The sequence below is a fragment of the Scyliorhinus canicula genome, chromosome 11, assembly GCF_902713615.1.
Source record: "Scyliorhinus canicula chromosome 11, sScyCan1.1, whole genome shotgun sequence".
NCBI classification, from domain to species: Eukaryota; Metazoa; Chordata; class Chondrichthyes; order Carcharhiniformes; family Scyliorhinidae; genus Scyliorhinus; species Scyliorhinus canicula.
In genome coordinates this window covers 123,112,168-123,127,453 of record NC_052156.1, presented here as the reverse complement: position 1 = coordinate 123,127,453, position 15,286 = coordinate 123,112,168, and the positions used below count along the sequence as shown (strand labels likewise).

Sequence of the window (15,286 nt, the reverse complement as noted above, 5' to 3'; positions counted from 1 at the left end):
TAGCGGCCTTAAAGAAGGCCCCGGCGCCGGAGTGATTAACACCGATTTTTTTCGCAGGCAACCCGCGTTACGAAGGGCTACGGAGAATCCCGCCCAGTTTTAGAGATGCAGGCCGCAATCTACTTGTCTCATCGCACGAGGCATGGAAATGAATGAGCTAGTTAGATAGTTGGAGAGCCTGAAATTGGGAACCGCATCAGGCACTGATCTGCTTACGATCTAATCGGCTAACTCCCATTGGAAAGATCCGGAGCCCGCATGGTGATAAACCAATAATCACTAATTAAGTCAAATGTCCATACCATTAACAGGAAGGACCCCCTATCGAACAGCCTCTGTGATCTAACCGCAGCGAGTGGTCATACGAGTGCCGCTTAGTACATCTGCTTCAGAACATGAAGCTAGCGAAATGGCTGCTGTGAGGATCTGAGGAGCTGAGTAGCCACCTTGGAAATCAGGCAGTCAGCCTGGGGGCATGGGGCTGCTGCCCCAAGCGCGGGGGGGGAACATTGAAGAGCATAATGGCACCGGTGGCACAATGGTTAGCACTGCTGCCTCACAGTGGCAGGGACCCGGGTTCAATTTCGGCCTTGGTTAACTGTGTGGAGTTTGCACGTTCTCCCTGCGTCTGCGGCTGTTTCCTCCGGGTACGCCAGTTTCTCCCACAGTCCAAAGATGTGCCGGTTAGGTGGATTGGCCATACTGATTTTTCCCCTTAGTGTCCAAGCGTTACTCGGGGTTACGCGGAGAGAGCTGGGGATTGGACCTCGGTGGGGTGCTCTTCCGGAGGGTCGGGCAGAATCGATGAGCCAAATGTCCTCCTTCTGCACTGTATGATTCTATGGTTCTGTGATCTCTTCATGCACTATATATGAGAGTAACAGAAATATATGCTGTCATTGTGGAGTAAAAGGTTACAAAATGTGATATAAGCAAATTACTGCGGAAGCTGGAATCTGAAATGAAAGAGAAAATGCTGGAAAATCTCAGCAGGTCTGGCAGCATCTGTCAAGAGAGAAAAGAGCTAACGTTTCGAGTCCAATGACCAACAAAATGTGATGATGGTGGCCTGGATTGTGTGTGGGTTGCCTGATGCCCATCTGTTCAGAAGATGGCTATTGAGATTGCCAGCGTGCCTGAGTAACTGCCTGTTGGTGATGATCAGTTGAGGTGATAAAGGCAGAGTTGAACATGGTGGTAATATTGGAAGTCATGCTGTCACTTCACTGAGCACAATGGGATATTGGTATGTGAGCAGTGTAACAATGGGACTGTGTCACATGGGCAATGCAAGCATGATTAAGGCAATGGTGTGCATCAGAGTGTGCTTTCGCTATGAGAAGGGCTATACCTAACTATCTCACACAGGTCCGAGCTCTACAAGCTATCCACAACCCCTTCCACCCCTGTCTCAACCCCAGGCCAGATCATCCATCATCTCTCCGGCATCAAGAGGAGGAAGAGATGTCCAAGAAGACAGTGTCACATCATACTAGCCCACAATCTCCCAACTCAAAACTCTACACATCAGAGGGATACAGCCAGTGTTTAGAGTTGGTGTTACAGGGTGAGGGGCACCACACTAGATTGTCGGAGGAGGTGTCAGAGACATGAGTGCACAGTCCTCCCTGGAGAGGGAGGAAAATCATGATGATGTTCCAGTGAACAGAAATGTGGAGCTGTGGGAGTTATCTTTTGGGGCACAGCATTTGTGCAAGCAGGAACAGATGTGTGAACAGATAGAACATAGAACATAGAACAGTACAGCACAGGCCCTTCGGCCCTCAATGTTGTGCCGAGCCATGATCACCCTACTCAACCCACGTATCCACCCTATACCCGTAACCCAACAACCCCCCCCCCCCTTAACCTTACTTTTATTAGGACACTACGGGCCATTTAGCATGGCCAATCCACCTAACCCGCACATCTTTGGACTGTGGGAGGAAACCGGAGCACCCGGAGGAAACCCATGCACACAGGGGGAGGACGTGCAGACTCCACACAGACAGTGACCCAGCCGGGAATCGAACCTGGGACCCTGGAGCTGTGAAGCATTTATGCTAACCACCATGCTACCCTGGTGGAGTTCCTGCAGCAGAAGAGTTCTTAGACTACAATCCTATGGATGGACACTTGCAGCAATACTCAGCGTGAATGCAACAGCAACAGCATCTCAACCAGGAAAGGGTGTAAGCCTGTCTCAGAAGCCTGGACCAGTCCACTGAGATTATGGGCAGTGATATCCATGGAATACATAAGGAATTGCGTACCCTGAACTTGATGGTTCCACTATTGGCTCAGTGGATGCTAGTTTGGACAACAGCTGCACTCCAGCGACCAGCCTTAACTGAAGGCCAACCTAGAACTTTGGAGGTCTGTGAGCAGAATGTAGGTGGCGAGACCTCAGCATCCTCACCCACCTCACCAGACCCCTCATCTACTCCACCTGTCCCAGTGACTAAGGCTATCCATGTAGCGTGACAGGGCCACAGTGGGTACCTGCAAAACAAGGCCAGCCACCACATTGAAATTGAGGAGTTGCATATTCCTTAGGGTAAAAGGAGTTGTGGCATCTGGCTGGAATCTTTCACGCACTTGAGATAGACCTTATTGCCGGCACAATCCAACTGGACATTGACTGATTGGAAGGACTTGCGGTATGCTGTGTTAGAGCCATTATTGCAAAATGGGTACGGTGAACCTGAGGTAGTCCTGCAATTTGGGCAAAGCTCATGATTCTCTGAGTCGCCAACTCCATAGTGAAATTAATGTACTCACGCACATGAGAAAATCAGCCATTAATGCAGCTGGGTGCTGTTAACTGGGATATACCAGCGAGGTTTCCTGATGAACCCTGGAAAGAGTTTGAGACATAACGGCTCAGTGCGATGGTTACTTTCAAGCAGGCAAGACATGGGGTCTATGGATTGTGACTTGAGATACTGCTGAACCATGTGACAAATATCTGTCACAAGATCATGACTCGCCCTGAGTCTTATCGGCACTAGTTTTTGGTCATGTTGAGGTATGATATCCTTGGACTGTATTGTCTCCCAACAGGGTAGAATCAAAGCAAAATTCTGCAAATACTGGAAAACCTCGGTTGGTCTTGCAGTATCTGTGGAGAGAAACAGGGTTATTGTTTAAGATGAGATGGTATGAGATAGAAATGTACAGAATATTTAGTTGAAAAGGAGGTGGAGTAGGTGGGCCAGAATAGAAGAACAGGGATAGTTTGGGTCAAAGGAGATATGGACAAATCTGTCATGGACATAAGACAGAGGGGAGTGTTAATGCTGCCATTAAGGGATGAAGAGCGCTAATGGTGGCAAAAGTGTGAGAAAGCAGAATGTGTTGATGGGAGCAACTGAACAAGGGACAGGTGCACAAGTGGGGGAGGAGTGGATTTGGGTTGGGGCAGGCATAGAAAGAGGTCATATGGCTCTCCATGTCTATACCGGCCATCAAGCATCTATCTATTCTAATTCCATTTTGCAGCACTCGGTCCATAGCCTTGAATGCAATGACGAAGGGGGCAGGGGGTTGATGAGGGGAAGGGTAGGAAAGTTCAAACTAATAGTTCATAGAAACATAGAATTTACAGTGCAGAAAGAGGCCATTCAGCCCATTGGGTCTGCACCAGCTCTTGGAAAGAGCACCCTACTTATGCCCATACCTCCACCCTAGCCCATAACACAGCAACCCCACCTGAGCTAAGGGACATTTATCATGTCCAATCCACCTAACCTGCACATCTTTGGACTGCGGGAAGAAACCGGAGCACCCGGAGGAAGCCCACGCAGACACGGGTAGAACGTGCAGACTCCGCACAGACAGCGACCCAAGCCGGGAATCGAACCTGAGTCCCTGAAACCCTATCTGAAAGTTCCTTTTCATGCAGCGTGACCAGGACTTGACAGCAGAATGATGAAGTCAAAAACGTCTGGAATTATTTCAGAAACAACTGCAAACTGAAAAGGGAGGTGTGCAGGGTATTGATCTGGCCAATTAACAGCAGTTACAGGGAGAGAAAGAGGCCATTCAAGGCAACAAGTCTATGCTGGGTGCCTTTATTCCCCGGGGACCTTGCTAATGTATTAAAGTATTGCTCTTGCTCATCCACCAGTGTGTAGATGTGAGTTTTACAAACACGAATGGGTGCCTTGCGTCTAGAAATCCCAATTAAGAGTGAGAGCAAGTCCTCCCAGAGCCCGGGGCGGGGAAAACATGACATCACAAAGGGGTGCGCGCAAGGTGATTGGTCAGTGGTGCGGGTTACGTCACAAGATAATCCAGTGCCGGCAGCTAAAATAATCCAGTGCCGGCAGCGCGAGCCCCGGTGGGCGGGAGAACCGAGACGCCGGGAAAGGGACTTCCAGCGTCGTAAACCCTCATCGCCGGCCCCCAGACCCGAGAGACGCCCATTGCCGGCCAATGTATTTGATGTAGCCGGACTCGGTTGCATTATCGCTCTTACGAAACGCAGACCCAAACCCAGAAGCAGCTCCTCCTTCCAAACTTGACTCACCTGATCAATTGGAAAAGATGCTTCTGGAGGTTAGAATTTAACTTCACCTCCTGCTTCTGGTGAGTATTTGGCAGAATTGAGAGATTTGTTTGTACGGGCGGGAATTATTTTCAGCCCAACAAGTACTAAGTGAAAGCCATCAATTATCTTTCTTCAAACTAAACTACTCATCTTCCATGGAGAGATCGCATGTTCCTGATGTTAATTGCCCTCTGTTCCAGAGCTCCACATCTCAACTTGGAAAAGGCAAAACATTTGAGGGCGCACGTTGCTAATAACACGGAGGACTTATTTTAACCCTTCTACACATTGAGGGCTTATTTTTGGAGCATTTAATTTTCTGCTGTACCCTGGCAACTAGCCTCTCTGCTCCCTGGAAAATTGTACTTGGTGATTTATCCAACTATATTTGAGCTCAAACTGAGAAATGTTGCTAAGATAATCTAGAAGAGATAGTGAGCAAGGTGAAGCATTTGGTCAAACGTTGCACCTTTAAGAAAAAATGGATAACTAAGAGTCTATATATCATGTACAGTGTTTCAATTATTGCATTTGATTGAAAACTGTTTATGGCATCTGTTCCGAATCATTGTTCAGTATTAAAATTTCAATGCTAGATAAATTCATTAACCAATGTATTTTTATAGACCCCTATAGAGCTGTCTGAAGAACGGAATCAACTTTGAATTACACACTAACATGGTGGACAGTGCCAGGAGTATCTGGGTGGCTTTGCGCGAAGCAATTATGGCAGGACAGCGACCAAATTCAAAAATGGTCAAATTATATTTGTTTGGAGCAATCTTGGCAGTTCTTACAGTCTTCCTGGCTGTAATAGAAATGGTGCACTCGACATGGCAACCTGCAGATAAAGATGAAGACTTGGAAACAATGAACAGTCTATTTGTCAAACCATCAAGATCCACACAAAGCTATCCTCTGATTGAAAAGAACAGCCCACGCAGATTGCACGCCTCCTGATGGGACTGAATTTCAGTTAGAAATCTAAAAATGAGAGTAATTGTTGTACCCTGCACACAAGAGCTATTTCAGTTTCTGCACCAGAAAAGGAATAGCACAATTTTGTCTTTGGAATTTAAAAAATGCAACAAATTTATGTGATTATCCAGCGCAGAGAAACCAGTAAGGTTCAACGAACCAGTTGGACAAGATTTGTTAAATATTATTGAGATGATCTACCTTTTAACCTTCGCTAGTTATTCAATGTGCCGAAACAGAACTGGTGCTTTATATTAAATTATAAAGATTCTGAAAAATTTGTTTTACTTGATGTGATTTGTTATACACTTGCTGGCTAGTTAATTTCTGTCAACTGACTTCATAAAATTGCTGTTAAGTATTCATGATAGTTAAAGTTGTAAATTACTGTTAATATTCATGGGTTCAGTGTTGATGCTTACCATCGGTGTCTTGGTGTAGATAACAACCTGGATTCAATAAATGATGCATGTAAAATTTGGTAATATTTTGTTGCTGTGAGTTGTAGCTACCAGATGTGTATGCATCTATTTAAGTAATGGATTCACCACAGATTGAATAGTTTATTTATATAATGACTGACGGATATTCCGCGATATTAGTGTTACCTTCACAAAGTGTTAATTTTGTCATCTTGGGTCTTGGCATATCACCAAACTGAGCAAAATTGCTACCTCCATTCTCCACTTTTTATAAAGATAAAGGGGGCGATTCTCCGATATTGAGACCAAGTGTTCGCGCGGTCGTGGGCGCGAACAGGGGGCGGGATTCTCCCCTACCCGGCGTGACGGAGGGTCCCGGCATAGGGGAGTGGCGTCAACCACTCAGGGGTCAGGCCTCCCCAAAGGTGGGGAATTCTCCCCACCTTTGGGGGCCAGCCCCGCACCGGAGTGGTTGGCACCAGAAGATTGGCGCAAAAAACCGGCGCCTCCGGCAGCGGGGCTGGCCGAAAGGCTTTCGCCGGTCGGCGCATGCGCTGGCCGCTGACGTCTCTGCCGGCGCATGCACGATGTGGGGTTCTCTTCCACTTCCGCTATGGCGAAGGCCGTGGCGGCCGCGGAGGAGAAATAGTACACCCAGGGCACTGGCCCGGAGTCTGAGCGGGGGCCCCGATCGCGGGCCAGGCCACCGTGGGGGCACACCCCTGGGGTACGATCGCCCCCTGCCCCCCCCCCCCCCCAGGACCCCGGGGCCCGCTCGCGCCGCTGATGCCGCCGTTCCAGAGGTGGTTCAAACTTCGGCGGTGGGAGAGGCCTCCCAGTGGCGGGACTTCGGCCCATCCGGGCCGGAGAATCACCGCAGGGGCCTCTCCGATCGGAGTGGCGAGATTCCTGCCACCGCCACTTCCCGGGTGGCGGAGAATCTGTGCCACGGCGGGGGCGGGATTTTCGGCGGCCCCAGGCGATTCTCCGACCCTGCTGGGGGTCGGAGAATTTCGCCCAGGGCCCGGGCACGATCTATTCTGGCCCCCTGGGGGCCAGCACGGCGCTGGAGCGGTTGACGCCGCTCCAGCCTCCTTACCGCCGCGCCAAATCGCGCATGCGCAGTGGGGGGACAGATCAATCGTGCGCATGCGCAGTTGGGCCGGGCCATCCTGTGCATGCGCGGGGAACCTCTTACGCGCGCCGGCCCCGACCCATCATGGGGTCGGTGTTCAGGGGCCGGCTGTGCCAGAAAAGTAGTCCCGGGGGAGGGGGGGGGAAAGAGGCCGGTCTGCCGATCGGTAAGCCCCGATCGCGGGACAGACCCCATTGGAGGAACCCCCCCAGAGTTCCTGCCGGCAACGACCAGGGGTGAATGGCGTCAGCGGGACTCGTGTCGGAGCGGCCGCTCGGCCCATCCGGGCCAGAGAATCGGCGGCCCCGCTGATTCCAGTGGCCAGCATCGCACCGGCGCAAATTGCGCCGATTCCCCGCACCTCGGAGAATCGCGTGCCGCGTCGGGGCATCGTGGCGCGCTTGCGGCGATTCTCTTGTCCGCGTCGGGCTCGGAGAATCGCCCCAAAAAGAATTACTCACACACGTGCTTTGACTACTTTTAATAATTATCATAAGCAATCTACAATTCTACCACTGGGCAGCAACAGCCGAGCGAGTAAGGGGATGGATCCAGGAGCCAGAAGCTGAGTGGGTGCGTGCGGAGGAGGCCTCCTGCATGGGAACCTCCCTCCGGGCCCTCGCCACGGCAGCACTCCCATCCCCACCCAAAAAACACTCCAGCAGCCCAGTGGTGACAGCCACCCTCCAATCCTGGAACCAACTGCGGCAGCAATTTGGCCTGAACAAAATGTCGGACAAGGCTCCCATCTGCAACAACCATAGGTTCAAACCAGCACTGACTGATGCCACCTTCAAAAGGTGGAGACAGGACGGGGGGACACTGACAGTCAGGGACCTATACACGGACGACAGGATCGCAACACTGGACGAACTGACAGAGAAATTTCAGCTAGCTGGGGGGAACGAGCTACGGTACCTGCAGCTCAAAAACTTCCTACGAAAGGAGACAAGGACGTACCCACAACCGCCACGACAGACACTACTGGAAGACCTACTGGACGCAAGTACCCTAGAGAAAGGGAACTGTAGTGACATGTATGGCCGACTGGTAGATAGGGACGACACCGTACTGGACGTAACAAGAAGGAAATGGGAGGACGACCTGGGGATGGAGATAGGGTGGGGACTCTGGAGCGAAGCACTGCACAGGGTCAACTCCACCTCCACGTGCGCAAGGCTCAGCCTGACGCAACTAAAAGTGGTACATAGAGCCCACTTAACAAGAACCCGTATGAGTAGGTTCTTCCCGGAGGTGGAAGACAGATGTGAACGGTGCCAAAGAGGCCCGGCCAACCACGCCCACATGTTCTGGTCTTGCCCCAGACTCGTGGAGTACTGGACAGCCTTCTTCGAGGTTATGTCCAAAGTGGTGGGAGTGAGGGTGGAGCCATGCCCGATAGTGGCGGTCTTCGGGGTTTCAGAACAGCCAGATCTATTCCTGGGGAGGAGGGCGGACGCCCTTGCCTTTGCCTCCCTGATCGCCCGCCGTAGAATCCTGTTTGGCTGGCGGTCAGCAGCACCGCCCAGAGCTGCGGACTGGCTGTCCGACCTCTCGGAATCTCTCCAAATGGAGAAAATCAAATTTGCCATCCGAGGGTCGGACGACGGCTTCCACAGAACGTGGGAGCCATTCATGCAACTGTTCCGGGACCTATTTGTGGCCAATGTACAAGAGGAAGAATAGTCGGGGGAAGGTAGCGGGAGGGGGGGGGGCTACAGGTTCGGTACGGGGGTTCGATGGCTAGCTAAGGCCCAAAACCAAACTAAATAAACATGTTGAGGGGGGGGGGGGGGGGGGGGCAGTTACTACTACGAAGATGCTTACCCGTAAATATGTATGTTAATTTTTGCGTGTTTGTTTTTTTTTCTTTTTCTCTCCTAACAATTTGTAATTTGTTCAATATAAAATATGAAAACTGAATAAAAACATTTATAAAAAAAAATAATTATCATAAGCAATTATTTCCAATCAGACCATTGACAGAACCTAAAGTCTGAATCTATGTCAATGGTTTCAGTATTCCCTGAAATGGTGGTATTCAATCTGAATTGAACTTGATTTATCTATTTTAAGTTGTTTTTGGGGTTGGGGGGGGGTCCATAACCCAACAAAAGTAAAGGAGCAACAATTTGGTTCGAAGGCAGGATGCTGTACGATTTGGTGGAGAGGTTGTGTGTACCTAACTGCTCATATCCTTCTAGGTGATAGAAGTTGTGGGTTTGGAAGGTGCAGTCAAAGGAGACTTTGGTGAGTATTTGTAGTGCATCTTGAAGGTGATGCACCCTGCTTTCACTGTGTACTGTGGTGGAAGGAATGAATGTTTAATGTGGTGGATGGGGTGCTAATCAAGTTTGCTTTTTCCTGGATGGTGTTGTGCTTGAATGTTGGAGCTGCACTCAAATGGGCAAGTGGTGAATATTCCTTCACATTATGTCTCATAGATGGTGGACAGGCTTTGGGAAGTCGAGAGGTAATTCCCACCCCATGATTTGCTCTTGCAGCCGCAGAATGTCACAGACTAAGTTTCAAGTAAGTGGTGGGCATGGTGGCGCACTGGTTAGCACTGCTGCCTCATGGCACCGAGGACCGGGTTCAATCCTAACCCCGGGTCGCTGTCTGTGTGGAGTTTGCACATTCTTCCCATTGTCTGCATGGGTCTCACACCCACAACCCAAAGATGTACAGGGTAGGTGGATTGGCCATGTCCCTTAATTTAAAAAAAAAAGTTCCAATAACTAGTAACCTCCAATGTGTTGATGAGGAATTCGGCAATGGTTAAATTCTCTGTTACATCATTGGACTTTCGGTCGGCAAGCGGAGCGGTCGCACGGAGAGGGGCTCCCGCAGGGTAACTAAGTCGGGGCCTTTCTCTCCGCAGCGGCAAAGAGCAGGGAAGGGACGACCCCCCCCCCCCCCCCCCCCCCCCCCCCCCAACAAAACCTGTCAGTGGAGGATCCTCGGCGGCGACAACAGAAGCGGTTTGGCGGTGGCGGCGACAGCAGGAGCGGTTTGGCGGTGGTGGCAGGTCCACCCCCCCCCCCCCCCCAAACGCAGGCCAGGAGCGATAGGGGCCAGGACCGAAGCGGGGCACAACCGGCGGCAGCGACCTAACCACCCCCACCGGGAGGACGCGGGGTGCGAAGTGCGGGAGCCCGAACGGAGCAGCGGGGACCGAGCAGCGGGGACCGACCCAACCCCCCCCCCCTCCCCCCCATCCCCTCCCGCCCCTCCCCTCGCCCCCCTTCCCCCCTCACCCCCTCCCCCCCCCTCCTGTTCAACATGCTTAGTAGAATGACCGATAGAGTTGCAAGAAGATAATTCATTACTTTTTGGTTATTGTTTTCTTAATCTATGAAATGTACTTCCACCTTATTACCAGGTAATAGATGCTAGGATCCCGACAGAGTAGAAGGAGGCTATTCGGTCCATCTAGTCTTCAATGCCCCTCCGAAAGAGCACCCTACATCGGCCCACACCCTGTCCTATCCTATTGTACACAAAGGGACAATTTTAGCATAGCCAATCCACCTAACCTGCACTTTGTTCGATTGTGAGAGGATACCGGAGCACCCGGAGGAGACCCATGCAGACACTGAGAACGTGCAGACTGCATACAGACTGTATACAGACTCCAAGACCAGAGTCGAACCCGAGCCCTGGGGTTGTGAGGCAGCAGTGCACCAAATTGCACCACTGAAGCTGGAATATTCAATCACCATACTGAAATAAACCATGGATTAGAAATGTTTGTTGCAATGAGAATTATATATATATATTCTATATGCTGTGCAAATGATATTATGGGATGAGCTGTTTGCATTTGTGTTGGAAGGTCACTTTGCTGAACACAGTCATTATTGCTGGAATTAGGCCCAGAGGGAATGACCACTTGTACGAGGTGCCTGTTGGTGAAAAACCTGACATAGGAAAATCCCAGTGCCTAACAACTTCAGTCGAGCACAAGAAGCTTATCCAGTAATGGAAATAATAGCGAAAAAGTGCTTTGAGGAGTTGTATCTTAAACAAATCCTGGATGGAAAGAAAAAATATATAACTTTGTAATATGAAAACTGAAAGATTTTGAGCAAAGATTGTTTATATCTTAAACTGGTGTTGGAAAATGATAGATGAATGATGTTACGTTCTATCTTGTTTCTTTTCATAAAACGGATCAATAATGTTGTAGCCTTAGTCCAGGGTGGCCTGTGAAGAGGACCACAGGAAATCTACTAGTGTGTATTACCAACATTCCATTAGTTCATTATTAAAATACATTATCTGATTAATTCAATACATGTCACTAATTCACACAAATCTGTGTTGAATCATCTATGACTTGAGCTAGGCGATAGAGATTATCTCTGGCTTCAGTATCATAAGAGAGACAAGATACTCCTTATACATGCTGCATTAGTGCAGTAACAAGACGATGCGCAGTTGTGACATGGGTAACTTGCATGAAAAATTAATAGCATTTAAAACAATTTCAGCTGCTGTTAAATAGCGGCTAGATAGGTTGATGCCTGAACCAAACCTGTTTTCCAGCACCTGGAAATCTATCCCAAAAAATAGTGGAGGAAAATCCCATTTCTCTTGTAACACTTTGTTTGAAATTAATCAAGGGAAATAAAATGAATTACGGTATAACCAAGTACATACATTTTTTTCAATGATGTTTTACGTATCCAAAAAATATTGCAACCACCCTGCCATCCTGCTGCTGACAATAAATTGAACTCATTATTTGACAGTTTTTTAAAAAGCTAGTGCTTCTGTTGGATAATATTTGTTCAGGGAGCAAAACACACATTGTGAAATCGAGAATTGCTGCAGCTGACTCTCTTACTACGCCAGACATTACTGCAACAACATGCTGATAATGCAAAACGTGGCCTGAGGAAGCTTTTCACTTGTGTTGCTATTTCTCAACTTTATAATAAGTAATATAACATATGCTGGAGCACCATATACATTATAACTTTTTAACTTGCAAGTCAATAGTTAATCTTGTTCAGCTAAGTGACATTAATTATAAGTACGCTACAATGTTTCACCATGTAAATAACAAGTGCTGTATTCCTTGCCAAAGTATTATTGATAATGTCTAGACAGATGAACAAGGTTCTGTAATTTTTGGCTATCTACTATATATACTTGACATACTTTAGCTTGCCATTTGCCAAGTCAGACTAGATAGCTGAATGATTTTCTTAAATTTATTTCTCTAAACTGAAATTAGATGTTAGGTCCTCTGTTTTCTCTTGTGGAAAGCATTTTCATTAATCTGAGGTCAAATATAGTTCTTGAAAGTTGGCTTCCTCCCCAAGGTCATAGTTCCAGACAGACATATTCACTTGCAAATCGCTAAACAGTTTGTTTGCTTAACCTCCATCCCTCCTACTGTCCTCCCATTTGGGTTCATCAAAATTGTGTGCAATATTGGTATCTTGTTCAAATGAGTTGTGTTGCAACTCCAATATTCACCCAAGTTCCAGACTGCATATTTCTACCTCTGATTGATTGTCCAACATTCCCAGCTTCAGATCCACATGGACTCCCTGCCTCCTGTAAATCCTTATCCTTGTCCAATCTCCTTCATGATTTCCCTTGCCTCTACATCTGTGGCCTCCTCCTAACCCACTCTCATTTCCCACAGTCTGGGTTTTGGGTTCCTGTACATTCCACCAGTGGTGGCAGAGGTTTCAGTCACCTTGCACCCTTTTCCTTGAATTCCTTGGAGAGTATTACACCACTTCCTCCTTTAAAAAGCTTCTCAAAATGCATCTTTAGTATTGTCAATAATGGTGTTGTTTGGTAATGAAGGAGAGTGTGTAAGCATCATGCACAAGAGGGTTAAGCTCTAATGAACTGATGCCCTGTATTTAAAAAAAAGAGTAATATTTCAAAATAAATGACTCACAATTAATTCTCTGTTTATTTATGTTAGTTTCTCTGAAGCTGACAGCTTTATAATATTCAATTATAAGCATTGCAAAATCTCACTTCCTTCATAAACACAGTATGCAATTTATTCTTACTGAGGCTTTTCACCTGGCCAAATGTTACGCATTGACCACCATTGCAAAGATAACGAAAAATTTGATTTACTTTTAGCTTGCAGAATGAATAGATGTTGGAATTGAGTTTTTGTTGAGCAGGTACATTGCGTTGGTACAGCATGTTTGTGGCCACGCACAAAACCAAATAGTGAGCCTGCGATCTTAGATGAATAGGCTACACACAACAAAAACAAAATTAGAGAAGGTTTTGGTTGTAACAGGTGTTACCAATGCAGTTGCATGATTTAATGTCAGTATAGTTGTATGGCATGTTGTCGCCACTTTCACAATGAAGGATCACTGTCTTGTTTTCAATGGCAGTAGGTTGACAGCAGCCACATTCATTTATCATGGTGTTTGTAGCAGTATCAAATCTGGAAAATAAGAAATAGGCAGTGAGAATCAGTCCACTGCGATCAATCCATCATCGCTGGTGGGATTCTCTACTCCCGCCACTTGTCAATGGGATTGCCCGTTGAATCTGGGAAACGCATGGGCCGGTTTGCGCTGCCAGCGGGAAAAAGAAATCCAACGCTGGAGAATTCCGACCAAGGTTTCCCATCCCTATGACTCTTTGAAGAATTGTCACCTGGACCTGAAGCCTTAACTCTGTTTCTCTCTCTCTCTGCAGGTCCTGCCAGACCTGAGTTTTTACAGCATTTTCTGCATTTTTGGAATCCGCAAACGTGTAGTTAAACCCAGAAACATCTGAGCATTTCCAAAGAATACACTGATCAGGTTCCCCCTGTCTCAATCAAACCAAATTCATTGAACTGATGAAAGCTTCCACTTTTATGCTCATTGCCTTGCTGTACATTATGCTTTAGCAATGAGAACTGTACATGTACTCTGGCATTTTCTATTACTTGTGCTCTGTAAACTTTCAGAATGACTTCCAGGTATTTGAAGGAGTAAATCAAGTGCGGCGCTTCCAAATATACTGAGATGATGAGCTAAAGCAGCAAATGTTTCAGGGTTTGATAGACATATTTAGAACAGAGCTGAAAATCAGAATTGTTGCCAAGTTGTGTGTTATAGGCCAAGAGATATATAACAAACAGCTAGTTTTTATATTGGCAAAAAAAATTAGGTTGGTGTTGGAAGGACAAGATTGAGCAGAGTGATCTCAAGCCATATGAATCTTCATTTTGTGAAGTAAATTTTAATCTTGATTATTAGTTCATTGGTATATATTATTTATTAAACTCACATTTCAATTATAGTTTCCCAATTATAGTGAAAATATTACAGGAAAGTACTTACTCAGACCACCCTGGACAGTTCCCTTCACATCTCCTCATCAAAACTTCTGCTGAACAGCTTGAATTTTCCATTGTGATATTTTTGGAGATGAACAATGTCTCACAATGGCCTATGAAAAAAGTAAATGACAACACCTAAATTAAAACTCAAACTCAGAACAATTCAATATTTCTGCTTACAATAAAGTAGCTAAAGTTTGAACATTGAAAATATCTTTTCGAATTTGCCTTGATAAGGAAGTGGCTTATTCAAGCTTCATGTCCAGGCTCATTGAGCAGATCCATTTCTCCTGATGGTGTTAAATTCTATTCAGTGTTTACCCTGTTAGGCATGTCTACAGATAGCATCCTGAGGTCAAATGCGCCCTGATTAAAAAAAACAAAGTTAACCTCAACAGGTTTTTATGTGTCGGAATAGCATCTTGCTGTTTTGCAGTGTGGGCGGTGAAAGCCATGAGACGCCACTCCCGGGATTCATCCGGCTCGCAACTCCTCGCGAGATTCAACGCAATCTCCCGAGATGTTGCAAGGAAAATCCCTCCCACAAAAGGCGGGAAAACCTTTTGGCAAATCTACATATTAGAGCGTGGCAGTAAGCTTTACTCTAACGTACAGATTTCCAATGTACCTTAGACTTTGGGATTCAATCCCTTCGCCTCAAGAAACCTCAGGTGAGCGCCATTTGGCTCTGGTCCCTTAAAACGGGGACCGGATGGACGGCAGTTGTGGGGATCTCCAAAGGGATTGGACATCCCCAGCTGCATGCCTTTTGGCCAGATGGTGCCCTAGTACTGCTGGTGCCACCTGGGTACCCTGGCTGTGTTAGCCTGGCACCTTGGCAGTGCCACCTGGGTGCCATCCTGGCACTACCAAGG

The 15,286-nt window shown here is 47.4% G+C and overlaps 1 protein-coding gene and 1 long non-coding RNA gene across 2 annotated transcripts in view; one reads left to right on the top strand and one right to left on the bottom strand.

Moving 5' to 3' along the window:
- Positions 1-4,306: 4,306 nt before the first annotated feature.
- On the top strand, positions 4,307-6,015 carry LOC119973344. Its single transcript, XR_005462292.1, has 2 exons — positions 4,307-4,590; positions 5,179-6,015. It is a non-coding gene; the product is annotated as an uncharacterized LOC119973344 (long non-coding RNA).
- A 6,983-nt stretch (positions 6,016-12,998) lies between these two features.
- LOC119973790 (mucin-2-like) overlaps positions 12,999-15,286 on the bottom strand; it is a 99,586-nt gene continuing 97,298 nt past the window's right edge. Inside the window, exons 41-42 of the mRNA XM_038812214.1 lie at positions 14,413-14,521; positions 12,999-13,523 (exon numbers count right to left, since the gene is read on the bottom strand). Of these exons, the coding sequence (XP_038668142.1) occupies positions 13,346-13,523; positions 14,413-14,521 (287 nt within the window). The 3' untranslated portion in view covers positions 12,999-13,345. The remainder of the gene's footprint in view (positions 13,524-14,412; positions 14,522-15,286) is intronic.